Source organism: Diadema setosum, chromosome 17 (assembly GCF_964275005.1).
Source record: "Diadema setosum chromosome 17, eeDiaSeto1, whole genome shotgun sequence".
Taxonomy (NCBI): Eukaryota; Metazoa; Echinodermata; class Echinoidea; order Diadematoida; family Diadematidae; genus Diadema; species Diadema setosum.
Genome location: NC_092701.1, coordinates 6,213,300 through 6,230,941, shown reverse-complemented (window position 1 = coordinate 6,230,941; position 17,642 = coordinate 6,213,300). Strand labels below are relative to the sequence as shown.

At 39.4% G+C, this 17,642-nt stretch overlaps 1 protein-coding gene across 1 annotated transcript; it reads right to left on the bottom strand.

Annotated features, from left to right (window-relative positions):
* Window positions 1–344: 344 nt before the first annotated feature.
* Window positions 345–17,111, bottom strand: LOC140240850 (uncharacterized). The gene is made up of 9 exons (XM_072320625.1): window positions 17,020–17,111; window positions 15,559–15,799; window positions 13,754–14,514; window positions 12,571–12,813; window positions 11,617–11,747; window positions 10,867–11,045; window positions 8,747–8,835; window positions 7,881–8,045; window positions 345–877 (listed from the first exon to the last, which is right to left on the bottom strand). The coding sequence occupies exons 2-8, from the start codon at window positions 15,791–15,793 to the stop codon at window positions 7,911–7,913; spliced, it is 1,773 nt and encodes a 590-aa protein (XP_072176726.1). The 5' UTR covers window positions 15,794–15,799; window positions 17,020–17,111; the 3' UTR covers window positions 345–877; window positions 7,881–7,910.
* Between the last annotated feature and the right edge of the window lie 531 nt (window positions 17,112–17,642).

Below are 17,642 nucleotides of genomic sequence, written 5' to 3'. Positions count from 1 at the left end.
AATGCAACACCAACAAATATACTGGCTTCCATTAATGAGGAACGAACTCTTCACCTGTCAAAATATGACGGCGTGTCATCCCACCGTAATTTAAAATGTTCCTCTTCTGTGAATACGCATTGTCAATGAAAAGACAACACAAAGACATTCAGAGATTCTACCTTTTTAGTTATGGCAAAAAAAAAAAACCTTGTCAAATGTTTTACTTAAGTTTGCATTCAGGTCAAAACTTCTGACATCATTATTTCCAGACATTGATTTTTCTTTCTGTAAAAGACAAATTAATACATAACTATGCAACCATATTGTGTAATACATGAATACCTCTGCTGACAAGTCATCAGTGTAAACATACATGGTCTCCAAGTTTTTTTGTTTTTTTTTTGCCAATTTTAATGTTCTGAAAGTCGGTTCAATCCTATGCCATGAAAGCTTTCTATTTCCTATCATGTAATCACTGATTTTTTGCAACTTGTATTAGACGGTTACCATCAATTATATCCCTTCTATCATTTCTTATGACAATAAACTCTATGTATCAAAGACGAGTACAATGTATATAGTTTACATTCTCAAAGAGTATGTTGGAGCTTTGAAGGGATATTTAAAGTCCATAAAATTACAGGATGGACTACTGAGTATATGCCCATACACAAAAAGAACAGGCAAACCTCCAAAACTGATGGATAAAAAATCTCAGGTGCTCGTTGAAAGTTGTGGAATGCACTCATGAAGTTGGAGTGTCAAAAATCTTGTCTAGAATTGAACCTCTCACTCTCCCATTATGTCAGTTTCCAGATGTGTGTTGTAGAATATCATCAACCAGAAATTGCCCAAGTTCAAAGTGAACATACAAAAATCTTTCTTTTCACTTGATCTGTGGGGTAACCAGAGTAAAGTGGTTGAAGGCATCTAAAAAAAGTGGCATTTCACTTTACCTAGTTATGAACTCTGCATAAAGCCACATGAAAACCTCACCTCAGGTACTGAATGATATTGCTCTATGGACTTCATAACTGTCTTCATTTCTTCGAAATAAGAATATTTACAATTTCGGTAAGATGTCATTTTCTTTCCATGGATTACAAACAAAGCTCTTAATGATGAAACTCACTCTGTCACATAGACAATATGAGGTTTGAGAATGTGTCTACAAACACCATTTTAAATCTACCGCAATGATTATTACATCACAGCAAGACCAAATTGTCACGTTTACATAGATGTGTACATACATAAATTGTACTAATGTTATCAAGTATACACACACACACACACACACACACACATTTGATTAGTATTTTATACATGTACATTAAAATACACAAGCAGGTGGAAATATACCATACACACACGCACACAAATTAAAAAAAATACATGCATTAATTCGCTGAGTGTTCTTTTTTTTCTATTTTTGTTGTTGTTGCTGCCATTAATATGACACCCTGCCTAAGACAGCATAAAAACAAAAACAGGGTAAAAAAAAACTGTACAGCGATAAGCATCACTGACTTAAGGAATCCCACAGAACGTATACATTCTAGCATGGCTTCTTATGCTGAAGCCTCTACATTACATCTCTTACATCAAAGTAACGTTGTTATGCCATTTGTATTATACTATCTTTAAAAAGAAAAATGGCACTGTGATAAACAAGAGACCCGCGGGTCTAGCGCTCACCTGAGTATCGCAAGTTTACCTTTCATGCAGTCACTAATCTAAATTATTCACAGCTCTACCAAAATTTGACCAGGCATTCTCAAGTAGAAGATGAAAATGTACAATAGGGCCCAAATTTTTTAAGATTCCTTAATTTGGGGGATTGGGGCCCCCTGGGGCCCACTGGGTGGGGCATGGTGCCCATTTTGATAAATTGAGATCCTGACCCCCTAGGGATGCTACCTGCCAAGTTTGACAAAAATCCATCATGAGGTTTTCAGGAAGAAGATGAAAATGTACAATTCAGGCCCCCATTTGGACCTTCCCAACCCCCCCCCCCCCCCCCGCCCCCAAGAGGGGCACCCCTGGATCTGCTATGAACAAACTTGAACATTAAAACATTTTAACAAATTGAGATCCTAACCCCCTAGGGATGCTACCTGCCAAGTTTGGTGAAAATGGGTCATGGGGTTCTCAAGAAGAAGACGAAAATGTACAATTTAGGCCATATTAGGACCCTTCCCCACCCCCCTCCCCTGGGTCCCAAGGGGGGCACTCCTGATTCTGCCATGAACAAACTTGAAACTACAGTCATCAATGTACTAACTCATAGTATTAACTTAGCTCTATCACTTCTGGTTCTAGAGAAGAAGATTTTTACAGATTCCTTAATTTTGGGGGGTTTGGGCCCCCCTGGGGGCCCCCTGGGTGGGGCATGGTGCCCATTTTAACAAATTGAGATCCTAACCCCCTAGGGATGCTACCTGCCAAGTTTGATGAAAATCGGTCTTGGGGTTTTCAAGAAGAAGATGAAAATGTAAAAAGTTTACGCACGACGGATGACGGACGACGCACGACGGACGACGGACGCCGGACGAAGGGCGATCGCAATAGCTCACATGAGCCTTTGGCTCAGGTGAGCTAAAAACCTGAAATTTGGTAGATATCATCTTTAAAGATGAATGTGTGCAGTAGTATTTTTGCATTACCATTCAATTCAAATTCACTTAAGTCTAAATAATTTGATTCACTGAACTTCCCCCATTTTCCCACTAAATATAGAGGGAAGGGATTTCACATTAGCATCTTGAGCTGGTAAATAAAGAAAAAAAAAATAGAAAAGGATGTATATCTCATCCAATTCGAAATTATTCCGATTGAAAACATTTTAAGAATAGCTGGGCCTAGCTCATGTCAGCTAATTCATTAAAAACCAATAAAAAGAGATCATTCCTAAGCCCAAGCTACCATGTGTGAGCAATAATTAAGCCTTTCAAGGTAATTAAATATTTCTCTACGCACTTTGACATCCATTAACATTCCTGCCAAGGTAAATGCATACAAACCGCAAATTAAGCACATAAACATTCCACTGGTGACAAAGGTCAGCCTCAAAAAAATTCGCAGACAAGAAACAACAGACAATTTCCTGCAGTACAAATACAAAATTGCACATGTGTGCAACAATATGGCACAGCTTCATCTACATAATGCTCTTCACATAACCATTTAACAAAGTATATCAGCATTTGTTTTGATATTTAATTCTGCTGTCTTTTTTTTGTGTTATGTGGGTACATGCTTCAAGGTGCATGGTCCCGGTGTTTTAGTCAAATGCGTACGTGGGCGCACGGTGCAAGTTTCCTACAGAGACCTACGCTATCGACTCCTCTTTAGCGCTTATGCTGTGGCCCACTTCCCCGAGTCTGAAGAAGTCCGATCCACTGTAGCCAATGGTCCGATCACAGTTCGGCTCATGATTCGGCTTAGGGGATGACAGCTTTAGCAAACTTCTTTTGTGTTGTCATAATGAGAAACACATATGCACGCACCCTGGCATTACTACAGACTGCGTGATGCGCAGAGAAGACAACGAAGGCAACATTACTTAGCAACACCTACGCGCTTTACTCTTGATGACAGCTCAACTTCGGCAATCTTTGTATCAACGCTAACGGTGATCGGCAGTATCATCAACGGCGCCCTCTACACTACCAGAACTATGCACCTGTAATCGTTTCTAGGCATGGCACATGTATCTGGCCATCCCTCTGAATACTTGATATCTCGAACAACAATCAGAAACAAAACTGAAATACAGAGAACAGCAATGTATCAATGCCTTTGTAAGAATTAATGAAAAGAAGGTGATACACTCTTTTGTTCTGACTCAATTGCTAAAGATTTACCAAAATTAAGCCATACTATTAACCCTATTCTAACTGGGCTATTTGAGACGAAGTTTTTACTGGGCAATTTGACCCCCCCCCCCCCCCCCCCCCTTCAGATCTCGGCCACCCATGGCGTGATCGCTGCAAAATTTTGTCTGAATATAGAGCCAGATGTCAACTACAAGATTACATGGTAATACAATAGAATGATATTGATTTTCTATTTTTGGTAAATTAATTATGTAAATTTATGCATGAAATTTATATTTTCAACTGTAACTCCATAAAAAAGACTGAAGGATTGCTAAATTTTTGTGTAAGAAGTCCTTCAGACACATCAAACAATTTTCTTGTTAAAAAAATAGCATAATCAAAGTCAATTTTTTTCTTCTGTTTTTTACTGTTTAGTTAATTTCTTATGTATTTTATTGACCTGTTGTTTTCTTTTGTTTTCTGTTGTTTTTGACCAAATTTTGGTGCAGGCAATTTTTAAGCTTATCTACATTGGAATTGACTAATCTTATTGATTAAACATGGAAATAATCTAATTTATGTCAATTTAACAAAAAAACACAATTTTCATTGGATTTGCAAATGATATCATAAATTTGAGCTGTTTTAGGGTTGACATGCATATAAATGCAAATCATTTTGTAACTTCAGAATGGTGTACCCAAACGTTGCAAATTTGGTCTCAAAATATGGGGGAAACTTCAATGAAAAAAGTCATGAAATGCACGGCACCATCTTTGCGCGTTGCGGAATCATGTCGCGAAATGTTGGGGGGGGGGGGGGGGTCAATTCGACCCCCCCCCCCCAGTTAAGATAGGGTTAAACCACCCGTCACAGCCAGAAAATAGGTTTGATGACAGCGAATAAATACATGATGGACCGAAGAACATTGCTACTGTGATCTTGCATCTACAAAAGTTGTTTTCATGATATTTCATTACAGTTAATGTCTTCCTCTGGAAAGTTTTCAATTTGATCAATTTAAGGGATGTTGAAGCATGAATATAAGTTGTAGAATTAATACCCCCTTGCCCCCCCCCCCCAAAAAAAAAAAAAAAAAAAAAAAAGAGCAAGTGAACAAATAAACTAGGTGCATAAATTAACAAATCTGGGTTTAAAAAAAAAAAAGGTATCTTAATTAATATTAAATCCCTGACAAAACAAAGAAAAGAAGTTTATGAGAACGACTCTTCAATATTTACACACTTTTTCACACATATTTCATGCGATTAATTCTTCGCGCTCGGCCGGGTAAGATGACTTTCGCATGTTTCTAATTCCGCAAAATCAAGACATCAACTACTAGGACATATGGCAAGCAAAAATTTTCCTGTGCTTTTATTTTTGTGCTAGTTTCTGGTTGCACAACAGGCATGAAAATTTGCATTTTTGCAGTACCCAATTTTCCATTCAAAGTAGGAATAATCTACTTCTCTCTCCTATATCAACAGAGGTATACAATACTAAAACACTGCAAAGTCTGTCTAAACATGTTGATCCTGACTCTGCAACACGGAGTGAGCTAGACAAGGAGCTCATTGAACAAACTTAATAAATAATGAAGAACTGTCTAAATAGTAGTGAATTACTGGACTGTTCTAGTCAAGGTATACTTAAAAAATGCATTGTACGCCATACATGCACACAAACAGCTATGAGGTAAGAGGATCCACCCGAGTTTATGTACCCATGATCCATATGATGGCTTTACTCCAACCCTGAATAATCAGTGTGTATCCATGTCAATGAGGGGCAATTTGTCAATCAGTTGCAAGAGAAACAACTGGACGCAAGAAACACTAATTTGAATAAATATGCCGTACCTACTGCTATAATGGATCAGTACCATCACTGGCTAATGGGCAGAAGCTTGGTAGTCTTGTGGATATGACACCTGTCTAGCAATCAGAAGGTTGTGGGTTCGAATCCCACCAGAGTATATCATAAGCCCATGACCCTCTTCGAGATTATTACTAAAACAGTGAATAATCAATCTTCACTTACGTCAATCAATTGCATGAAGAGCGTGCCTGCTAACAAGCCAAAGAAAACAATAACTACTTAACATCACATCCCCTCCCCAAACCCTCCCCCCCCCACAAAAAAAAAGTAAGATAAGATAAATTCAATTCAAAATGTCAAACCCAAATAAATGTATGTCAAACATTTTTGTCACTTTTCCACAAACTTCATCTCTTAGCACAGTAAGTTATAAATTTGCCATTGCATTCGGGTGAGATATTACGGCAGCACTATCCCCCGGTCCTCGGGCGTAGCAGCTTCTCAAACTCATAATTCAGTTCTCTCAACTTTCATCTTTGTCTTGAAATGGCACTACCTATTAAAATGAAATTAATATTGACCTACTGATTCATTGGGTATGGCGCTATATCTGGGCTGCCAGCATTCACATGTCAAAATCAGGGAGATTTCAAAGAGCAATCAGGGAGATATTTCTGTATAATGCATCTCAATGAGCATACAGTTGCAAATAATCTAACAACGTCGAGGTGATGTTAGACTGTATCCATTGCCCGAGAAATAGGAGATATTATTTGCTTTATATCCACATCGATTTACAAACATGAGATTTGATAAAAATGTACTCCATCAACCATGCAGATTTTTATTTCATAATCGTGCTGAATGTTTACAACACAGGTGGTAGTACAGTAAAACCACGGTCCACAGCACGGCGGCAGTCGAATGAACTAGAGTAACGTTAGAGCTAAGACGATAACAGGCGATACTGATTTATCGATAACTGTGCGATGTGCAGGGATGTGTGCCACTAGAACTTGCTGGCTACCGGCATGGCCGATAGATGCGTGCGATACCTTTATCGATTTCAGTCGCGAGTATGTAATAATGTGCTAACGAAAAAGACTATTACATACACGTATGTGATAGTCCCACAGCATGGATGCTGGGAGAAAAACATCTCTGAGTCAAATGTTCCAAATAAAGCAATCCCATCAGTCAAACATACTATATGGGATATAATTGCAAATAATGTGCAAATCTGGGAGATTTTGATTCTCTCGATAACTAACGCAGACTTGAAGAGCTGATGCACCATGCCAAACCCTGGGTAATGGCGTTGTGTAGCAACATCTCATGTTCATATTAAGAGGTACAGTTACACACTTCCATCATGACAGCCAAACTTTAATCATGATCATGGCAATCATGATCCTCATAACAATTCAGCGCTGTTATGCCTTTTTAAATTGCAATAAAATAATATTTCCCCGCCCTAAAAATGTTCTTATACAATTACAGTTATTTAGAATGAGATCATTTAATTCCATAAGCTCATCCCTTTACTACTCATTTCAGATCTTCCTTGAGCTGGTAATGCACAGTACATTACTGCTACCTGTGAGTGACACTGAGATCAGTGATGTAGTGCATGTGATGACCACTCATGTCATGATGACCACTCATGTCATGATGACCACTCATGTCATGATGCTGCTGCACTGTTGGGCTCATTGTTGCAACAAAATTTCCTTTAGAAAGCACTACAAAATTGTCAACCATTTTTTCGGGGTAAGCAGGGTACGGTGCTTAACAAAATGAATAAGAAAACAAACAAACTTGGTACCATGATACCTCGAGGCACCAAAAATCACATCAAAAATTCTTCCCTCCCCCCACCCCCCCCCCCCTGTATCTCAAAGAAGCACTGCAAGTCTTGATAAATGTTATTCTTGCACTGTCTTACTAAAATGTGCTCATCATCATAGTACTTTCATGTACATGTATGTAGAAAACGATATGAATCCACTTTCCTTTCGACAGCTCATACTTCAAAATATAACAAGACAGATGAAGTGCTGTCCTTTTATCTAAAAAAAAAACAAAACAACCAAACAAAATAAAGACATGTACTGCATAAACCTGGTACCACTCCCCCCCCCCCAAAAAAAAAAAAAAAACCAACAACAACAAAAAAACACACAACAAACACAATGACAGCATACCAATCACAGGCAGACAGAGAAGAAAACTGACATAAGCATAGTACGGCTCTACCTCGGGCTCCTTGTCCCTTTCTGTTATTGCTCAATAGAGGGAGCTAGCCGTAAAGTCATCCACAGGGAAATAGGAGGTCAGTGTGGTGTGGCCTGCAATCTTCTGGGCCATGAGGGCGCTATTGGCCGCCTTGGTGTCAGCTGCATCCTCGAACTCCACAAAGGCCTGTAGTATGGAGATGGAGGATAAAAACAAACTGACTATGCTACACACAAGTCCATAAAAATTTGCTTGTACAGAACTGCCATGCTACCTGCTTCCAAGGTAACAGAAATTTCTACTTAAAGCTATCATTCTTTTTCTCATGAATGAATACCACAATGTGTATACAGCTGTATCTCTTCATTTGTCACGATTAACAATAGGAACAACAGGAAAAATACACATCTGTTTTTAATATGGTGATGTGACTTACGTCGCTTGAAGCAGATCTTGAAAGTGTGCAATTTAGCATGCATGAAGCATGATCCACAACTACTAAAACAGGCACATCATGAAAAATTTGTATGTTTTCTTTGACGCTGAAAACACAATGCAACACAAAGCTCAATTTGCATTTTGAGTTTATATCAATTTCATAGTATAAAGACTCCAAATTATTTCACACAGGTCCTCTTGAAAAGAGAGTCATTTTTTTTTTTTAGTCCGGAATCGGAAGATTGCTAGAAACCAGGCTACCAGCTGTGAACACAGCAGCATAGTGCCCCAGTGCAAAAATTTGCAAACCTTCAAGATAAGCCTGGATGCGTAGTGATGCAATGCTATGTTTTTTCTTCTTTTGTTTTGATTTGTTTTTTGTCTTGTTTTTTTTTTATAACAGAAAAGAAAAAGAAGGGAAAGTAAAAACATTGCAAACAAGATCTCACCATGCCTTTGCCTGCTCCTTCTTTGGGAATGACAAGGGTCTTGATTGGTCCAAATTTGAGGCACTCCCGTTTGACATCCTGATAGAAAGCTGAATGGTGGAAATCATCAAATCAACACGAGGTTATTTAACCCATTGAGGATGGTTTCATATTGCTACAACACGTATTTCCCCATAGACAACTGCCTGAGTATACTCATGACTTGCCATGAATGGGTTAAGTGCTTTTGTGTGGTCACATACTAAGCTTAACTTGAAGAGCCTTTCCATCAGTATTCAGAAATCCTTCCACAATGGGTTATAAAGTCACAAGTTAATTAGGTAACTCAGGTGAAGTAAAGCACCTAAGTTCAACATAAAGGCTTCGTTAACACAATAGGATTAGGGGGATTATGTAATCTCTATTCACTGACAACCTGGTTTCAGGCATCTGTGCCAACTGGCAAACAAATCACTCAAGTGTGCACGCTTATAATTGGTGAACTAGGCATAGTAAAAGGTTTAGAAATGTAAAAACATATATGCAAGGTACAGCTGTAGTACTTACAGTGCTGACTGAAGATTTCTATACAAGGTGAAATATGGTATATGGCATGATTAAAATATGCATAAAAGTACAATTGTATATATCCCTTTGGTCACATTTGCACACTGACACAATTTGAAACAAATTATTTTAAGTGAGGAAAATTACTAGGCATTATGGGATAGAAAGAAGAACCCCCCCCCCCCCAAAAAAAAAGTGTCATTGCATTTTATTTTATTGTCATGGACAATATTTCACCACTTTTCATTCTTGAAGATGTTGTTCATTCTTGACTAATTCTCAAACTAACCCACCCCCCCCCAAAAAAAAAAAAAAAAATGTTGTAATGGTGGCAGGTGGGGCAAGATAAGAGAAAGTACACCACATTCATGGCTACCAACCAAAAATGAAACTGATGCACAAGAAAGGAAAGAATAAGGTCTGAGGGGAGCCAACATATCCCTGTAAAGGCTGATAAAGCTGCAAATGTAAAGCATAGGATGGACCTTCACATTTGCACATTGACACAATTTGAAACAAATGTGACCCGCTACAACAAAAGGATCCTAAAGTCGGGGGAGAACAATTTTCTGAAAATTGCATGACATTATTCCCTTATTCTTCTACTTTAATTTCATATAAAGCACAACCCATAAAAGTACTCGGTTGCGGAGATATTGATGATTTTATTAGCGCATGTCGAGTGATTGAGGAAATCAAAGTTTCGAGAAAAACGCCTTCAAAGTTTTCCTTCTGACGCTTTCATGATCAACGGGAGGCAAGACAGTTTTCACCACTTGACAATAGAAGGCATGCTCCTAGCAACCTCCGCGATGTTCATTCAAGCTTAGCGCCAGCGGTCTACGCACGTCCAATCAGTAATCAGGATGCCACGCACTGACCAATAAGATCACTCCCTCGTTACTAGGGGCGGAGTCTAGCTGCGGCGCTAAATCCAAATCTTCAGACACGTTTCTGTTACAGGTTGTACGTTAAAAGTCGGAAAATCATGGCCTAGAAAAACGCTGATATCTTGCCTTTCCTATTATCACTTAGCTTCGAAATTTCGGCAGATGATAGACAAAACATTAGACTACAGAATTATGCCAAAAACAGAAATCCAATTGTTTTGACCAATTTTGATGATGTGACTTCAAACTCGATTTTCTCTGCTCAGCCATCAGCGACTTTAGGATCCTCCTGTTGTAGCGGGTCACAAATTATTTTCAGAAGGAAAAAAAAACATTTTAGCTGGCAGCTTAGCATTATTACATTTATTTTAAATACATACATGATCTCCTCCAGAGTACAACTCAGAGACCTCTTCTTTACTGTAAAGTGTGTTGCCATTCCTGAACTCATGCTCCTGTGCCCCCCCCCCCCCCCCATCGACAAATGTAAATCTCATGAACATATGCAAACACACTGGCAAATATGTGAATTCCTAATTCTTAAAACTATTCAATACAAGCTAAATTTGGAAACAAACAAAGTATGCATATTCATTTAAACCTTCAATGTATTAAGAGAGATCTTATAAAAGCAAGTTTCTGTCAAACTTTTGTAGAAAGAAATTGGTTTAAATTATAACTTACAGCTGAACACTTTCTGATTGGTCAGATCCAAAGTGGAGGAGGCAAGGATAGACAGGCGTAGAGTTCTCATTGGTAGAAGCAGGAGATCTTTGGCACTTGGGGTCAGCTCACTGGAGAAAAAGGGGTGAGCCAGAATCTCAGCTGCTGAGGGACGACGTTGGATGTCGCATTGTAACATGCTAGGCATTATGGGATAGAAAGAAGAAGAAGAAGAAGAAAAACAAGTGTCATCTCACTTATTTTACCTTTCAATCAACTGTAAGAACCACAACCAATTATGGGATTACATCCGATAGAGTGCACGCTGTCTATTGTTTGCTGTAACTATGCTGAAGCCGTCTCTTCAAAAGAAGAAAAAACAGTGCTCCCAGTTTACAATCGATTGCTTTGTAACTTGCACTTGGGCAATGAAATACTTAAGTGAAATATGTCATCTCCAGCCAATCAGCTTTGAGCGGTTGCTAGGGGGTGGAGCTTGTAAAATCGCCACGCAAAGGTCTTCCTCAAGTTGTGCAGCAAATTTGACAAGCCAGAAAAAATGCCAACAAATAATTTGATATTTCACACTATTCTGGTAAGCATTATACCTTGAAATTTGAGCTAGATGTTGATTAGACCCTATAGTTTCCGATCAGCCAAAAATCAAGATTTCGACATTGGTACCTCAACTAAAATCTTATTTTTCTTGGTTGTGGTGCCAGTGACTTGTGGCTGCTTTTGACATGATGGGTCACATATCTGTGCACTCACCTCTTGACTAGGTCAAGGAGTTTGCGCACAGCTGCTCGGTGAGAAGAAGAAAACTTGGGGTGTGTCATCTTTGGTTTGAAGAGGGACTCGACGAGGGGTTCGCACTCACAGGACGTGTTCAACGATGCCTTCTGCAAAGTGAGCCCAGACAGAGACACCATGTCATGTCTATCTCAACGTTATCACCGCAAACATCATCCGCAGTATACAGTGCACTCTCGTTACAACGAACATGGTTATAATGAAATTCCGGTTACAACGAAATAAAAAATCAGGCCGCAACATCGTCACCGTTTATTTCTTCGGATATGACAAAATTTCGACATAACGAAAGAAAACTGCCAGTCCAGAGGACTTCATTATAATGGGTGTCCACTATATGAACTACTCTATCTGCTTTATTTTGATGTGAAGTCATTGCAAACATGAGTCCCTTTTACTTTGTTTGTTCTTTTGCTTTGAATCAAGTGGTAAATCAGTTGATTGAGAAGGACCTAGCTTTTATCTTCTTCTTTTATTGCACTTTCCTACCCTTCTTGCTTCTGGTAATCTCCTACAAATTAAATCAATGGTCTTGAGACAAGCTGGTATGGCCAATCTTTTTGTCAGACTAGTGTAACATAGACTCTGTCACTGTATCAGGGCTGGGGCTTGGGGTGTACGTTGTAGATACTGTATCAAAGGAGCCTCCAAAGCCTTCATGCTATATAAACTATATAGCGCAGTCCTTTTTATCAATCACTAAAAAAAAAAAAAAAAAAAACCCAAGTGAAAATGAGAAAGTATCTGAGCTCTTAATATTGATGTGATATTATCATTGATGTCTAGCCATTCTGATGTGGATCTGGTGTCTAAAAGTCATTGCAGACACAGAACTATGCAGGAGGATACATAAACTTGTCCTTGAGAGTCTCTGACAGACTTCGAATGACTGCACTTCAGCCTTAGTCTCACCCTGCACTGTCGACACGCCCCTGGAAGAACATCATCCTGTCCGTACAGCTTGATTCCTGTGTAGGCGCCGACAACCACGCAACCGAGGCTCCAGATGTCAGCAGCATGGGTGCACTCTGGCACCCCTTCATCCACGGCGCTGAGCTTGTGCACGCCGCGCTGGTTGCCAAGGCTACTGACGAAGGCGTTCCAGATCTTGGCTTCAGGGGACTGGTAGCAGAGACTCTGAATCTGACTGAAATCCTGTTTGAGGACACAACATGCTCAAAAGTGAAGAGGACTGTTATTGTAATGAGACACCAGCCACATACATACGTGTATATAACCAACAAATAAGTGAAATTTCTATAAAGTATCAAAAGAGAGGAACACAGTGAAAATTATTTTACATACTTTGAGATGCAATATTCATTACTCTATCCAAAGAAATGCTCACAAAGATTTCTCAGAAACAATCTTCCATAGAATTGTACTTGAACTGAACATCATACTGTATTATTATTGTGTGTGTGTGTGTGTGTGTGTGTGTGTGTATGTTTGTGCAAACAAATAATTGTAGGTTCTCATTTCATCCAGTGTCAACTGCACAGCGATTGTGCAAGGTAGTTTAGTAATGAAGGCAAATGTATTCAATATGCACCAAATCACTATTCTTGCCAAGAGCAGCTTGGCCACTAAACTCACTCTGATTGTGTCTTTACATAATGAAGGGTACATGCTAACCAGTGCCTGGACTCCTTTGTCAAATGTGTATACTAAATCCATCTGATGTTATATCCAAATGGTGACATGTACAAGCAACAGAATGTAATCATGCATACCTGAAAGTTTGACTTATGTGACAGAGGGTAATCATCTGATATGGAATATGATTATCAGCTTGGTGCTTGCGGTCTAGGGGTCTTCTTCAATGAAAGGATATTCTGTGTGTGTGTGTGTGAGAGAAAGGTTCTTGCCTATCTCAGTCATAACTGAAAGTGTATTTAAGGAGCAGTTCCAAAGCATACTGATTATTTGTTGTCATGCTACACTAGCATACATCTAGTAATCACGCAAATGTAATGTGTTGGTGAACATGCTAACTTGTCATGTTAGTTATACGAGATATTGACATACGACCTTTTCATTCTCTGCATTAACAAAGTTTCATGTTCACAGAATCTTGCCCAAGTCTCTCCCTCACCTGATGTCCCTCCTGGAAGCTGTGTCCAAAGTCCACAATCTTCCAGCTGCCTTCCTGCGAGCTCCACATGATGTTGGCAGGCTTCAGGTCGCCGTGGACCCAACCGCAGGTCTGGATGAACTGGAGGCAAGAGGCAACATCCCTGAGGAGTTTCTGCATCATGTACAGCGAGAGTCCATAGTTGGCCACATTCTCTCCTCCCTCGGAGACTTCGCCATCACCGCCATGGTCATCGACGTCCTCCACGTTGCCTTCGCAGCTGTCAGCATCATCACCGGATTTGGCGTCATCATGCACTACCACCTCTCTGCTTCGTCTTCCTGATGATTCTACCGCATCACTTGAGGAGCCGCCCACCTGGGAGGGCTTCTCGCTGGTCCTCGGTGGGTCTGCACCCCCTGCTGACTGGCCTCTTGTACTCTGTCTGGTCCGCCTCGGTGTTCCCTGTCCTTCCACCCCGCTCTTTCTCTTCTTCGCTGGATGCTCCTCCGATCTCTCCTCTCTCTTGCTTCGCGATGCAGCGCCGACGGTTACAGTGGGACCACTGCCACCACCCGTGTGGGACTTGCTGTCTTTGACGCTTGCATCAGGAGCAGTCAGAATGTTGTTGTTATTGTTGCAGACGACCTGGGGCACCTCCACCGTGGGCTGGCTGACGGTGCAATTCTCACTCTGGTAGATAAACTCCTTCAGGTTGAAATCCAGTAGTTCCATGGCCAGACAGGGGTGCCCTTTGTGGGTGAATGTTCCATACACTGAAACTGGAATAAAAAGTAAAAAAAAAAAAAAAAGTGCTCAAGACTTCTCATCTTCTTTTCAATGCCAAACAGGTCGTTAAAGGGGAAGGCTAGTAACTGATCAGTAGGAATCAGTGGAAATGCTGGGAAATGATTGTTCCAATCCTTATGGCATTCATTCAAGAGTACATTATATATCTACTGTTGTGTGAAAATTATTTGCTTCAGAACGGTCTCATACTCAAGTAATGTGCAGATTAATGCCCCGTCACTGACCAGGGACGCTAACCTGGAAGAATTAAACTGCACATTACTTGAATATGAGACCATTCTGAAGCAAATCATTTTCACACAACAATAGATATACAATGAACTCTTGAATGAATGCCATAAGGATTGGAACAATCATCTTCCAGCATTTCCACTGATTCCCACTGATCAGTTACTAGCCTTCCCCTTTAAGTGTGATACCATGATTTCTTCACAAGCTAGTATCCTGATAACTATGTTTTTACAAGGATACCCTCTGGATCTGTATCTAACTTGTATGCTGAAGCACAAAGCAATTTCTTCTTGAGTCACAATATTAGATATATACTTACTATAAATAATACTGATGACTGTAGTTATCACCTGGTTAAGCTCATATGATGCTACTATTCCAACAGTCTAAAAATTTTTAACACGGGACCAATTGTGCTGTGATCCACGGCTGTTGTATGGTCACCCAAAACTATACAATTTCATGTAAAACCTACATAGTTTGCAGGGTTAGGATCTGTGTCTGTCAGTGACAATATGACAACAGAACCAACACAAGGAAAGTCACATTCAGGACTTGGCACTATGCCAGCAGTAAGGCAGAACTAAGAGCCAAATCACACTTGTCCAGTAAAAGAAAGTGATGATCACATAGATAAACTTTATGTAACTGAAGAAAAGGTAATTGCTTTTAGAATGAAGCTGTCTCCTTTTGAAGCATTCCTTTCTACATTCAAATGATCTTCCATAAAATTGGGATGGCTCAGTTACCATCAGTCTACATGTTCTATGCTTGTGCAAACTCACTGATTCGTCTGTCTCCATACACTGCATCCAGATTGTACACCTCCTTGATGAAAGCCAAACGATATTTCTCTTCCTTCCGATAAACCTTGACTGCCGCCTGAATGCTGCCTTCGTTTGTTGACATGTGGTAGACCTTGGCACAGCGTCCCATGCCAAGAACTTTGGCCAGTGTCCAAGTGTGCCCAAGGCCGGTCACCCGGGTGCCTTCCTCAAACTGGGGGAAGAGTTCTTGCATGGTGACCTAAAAATTATAATAAAAAAAACATACTTTCATGTACAATGTAAATATTCTTGTGACTTGCAGATCAAGGATGCTTGTTGCATGTATGAAACGTCCCACCACAATGCCAACATACAGTCAGCCAAAAACAATTGTTAGCAGATGTCGGATTTCTAAATTTCAAAGAAAAAAGTGTGTGTGTCAGTTTTGTGATGGGGAGGTCACACATTATGGCCAAATATTGCCACTTTGTACGTTTAAACATTATTATTTGCAATAACTTATTAGGACATGCCCATAAAATGGATGAAGAAATGTGAATACAGGCAACTCTTGCTATATTGCAACCAAGTCCTTGGGACCTGCAAAATATTTTTTTTTCTTTCATTGTATTGAAATTTTGTGTAACTGATCAAAGAAGTAGATTACAATTCTGGGACCTGAAATTTTATTTCTCTGTAACAAAATTTCGCTATATCCTTGATCATCATAACCCTCCTTGTTTGTAGCAGAAGTGAACTGCACATAGTAATACTGATCATCATTATCTCAATCATCATTTGCATGATAATCATCACTGTACATGTAGGTAGGACTCATCGTCAAAGTTCCCATCCATCTATACAATGTATGTAAATCAAGTCACAAGATAGTGACACGGTGATGTGCAATAGGAATACACGTCTGTACAGTATGTCCCCAAAAAATTACAACTGGATTTTCGCATTGATAACACCCAATATGATTTAACAGTTCAAATGCTACTTCAGGGTCTTAAGATATAACATCTTAGCTCTATTTTGCAGAAAACCCCATTTAATTTGGTTGAGCGGTCAAAGAGAAATGTGGATTGTTGTAAAGCATGACATGAGTTGGATTCTTTCAAGTTTAACACTTGAATGCTCTTGAAACTGCACATTAATGTGTAAACACAATATACAAAGAGATTGCTGACATGTATGCTCTACAAAATTCCAAATTTCTCTTTGACCACTAAAGCAAAGCGAATTGGGTTTTCTGTAAGATGTGAGCAATGAGTTATAGTTTCATACCCTGAAATTGTACTAGGATTGATTCAGTATTTTTAAAGTTAGACATTGCAGACAGTCCCGTTGTGATTTTTTTGGGGGGACATACGGTACAGACATGTACATGAATAAAGGACATTGCAAGTGAAAAAGTGCAGCTGAGAAAAATGGCTAGGGAGAATGGAAGGGAGACAGAGCGAGAGAAACTGTTACCGGAGTTGAACTGCAAGCAGCTTTCAAAATCCCTCTAATCTCATGGTGGTTGAACAGTCTGTCCAAATTCCTTGCCTAGAGGAATCTGATCGGGAGAAAGAATTGAAATCACTGGTATTCAATTCCTGGATGAAAGATTTCACTGCAAGCCATGTGAACAGAATATAGTGAACATACAATGTTAACATAGATTCCTGCCGTACAGTCAGTCACAAGATTTTCTGCACTATTTATGTGTAACAATAGGCAGTCCACAACTCCAGTTTTCACAATTTCTGATATAATCCATTTTGTTTTACTTTGGTTTGTTATATATATATATATATATATATATATATATATATATATATATATTTTTTTTTTTTTTTTTTTTTTGGGGGGGGGGGGAGGGGTGGTTATCAGGGAGCTCTAGAGTAAAACTACCAGAATTTGATCATCTACATTTTTCTGCAATATTTCTAAACAAGGAAAAGTAGAAATTACGCGGTGCGTAATATATGTCCCCGCCGGAAGTAGCATTTTGTAGCAAAATGTACAATATAGGTCAAAAATCAAGGTCAAAGGTCAAAGAAGTCAAAGGTCAAAATTCTGTGTAGAAGTTTTGAAGCGCTCACCTAGTGCCA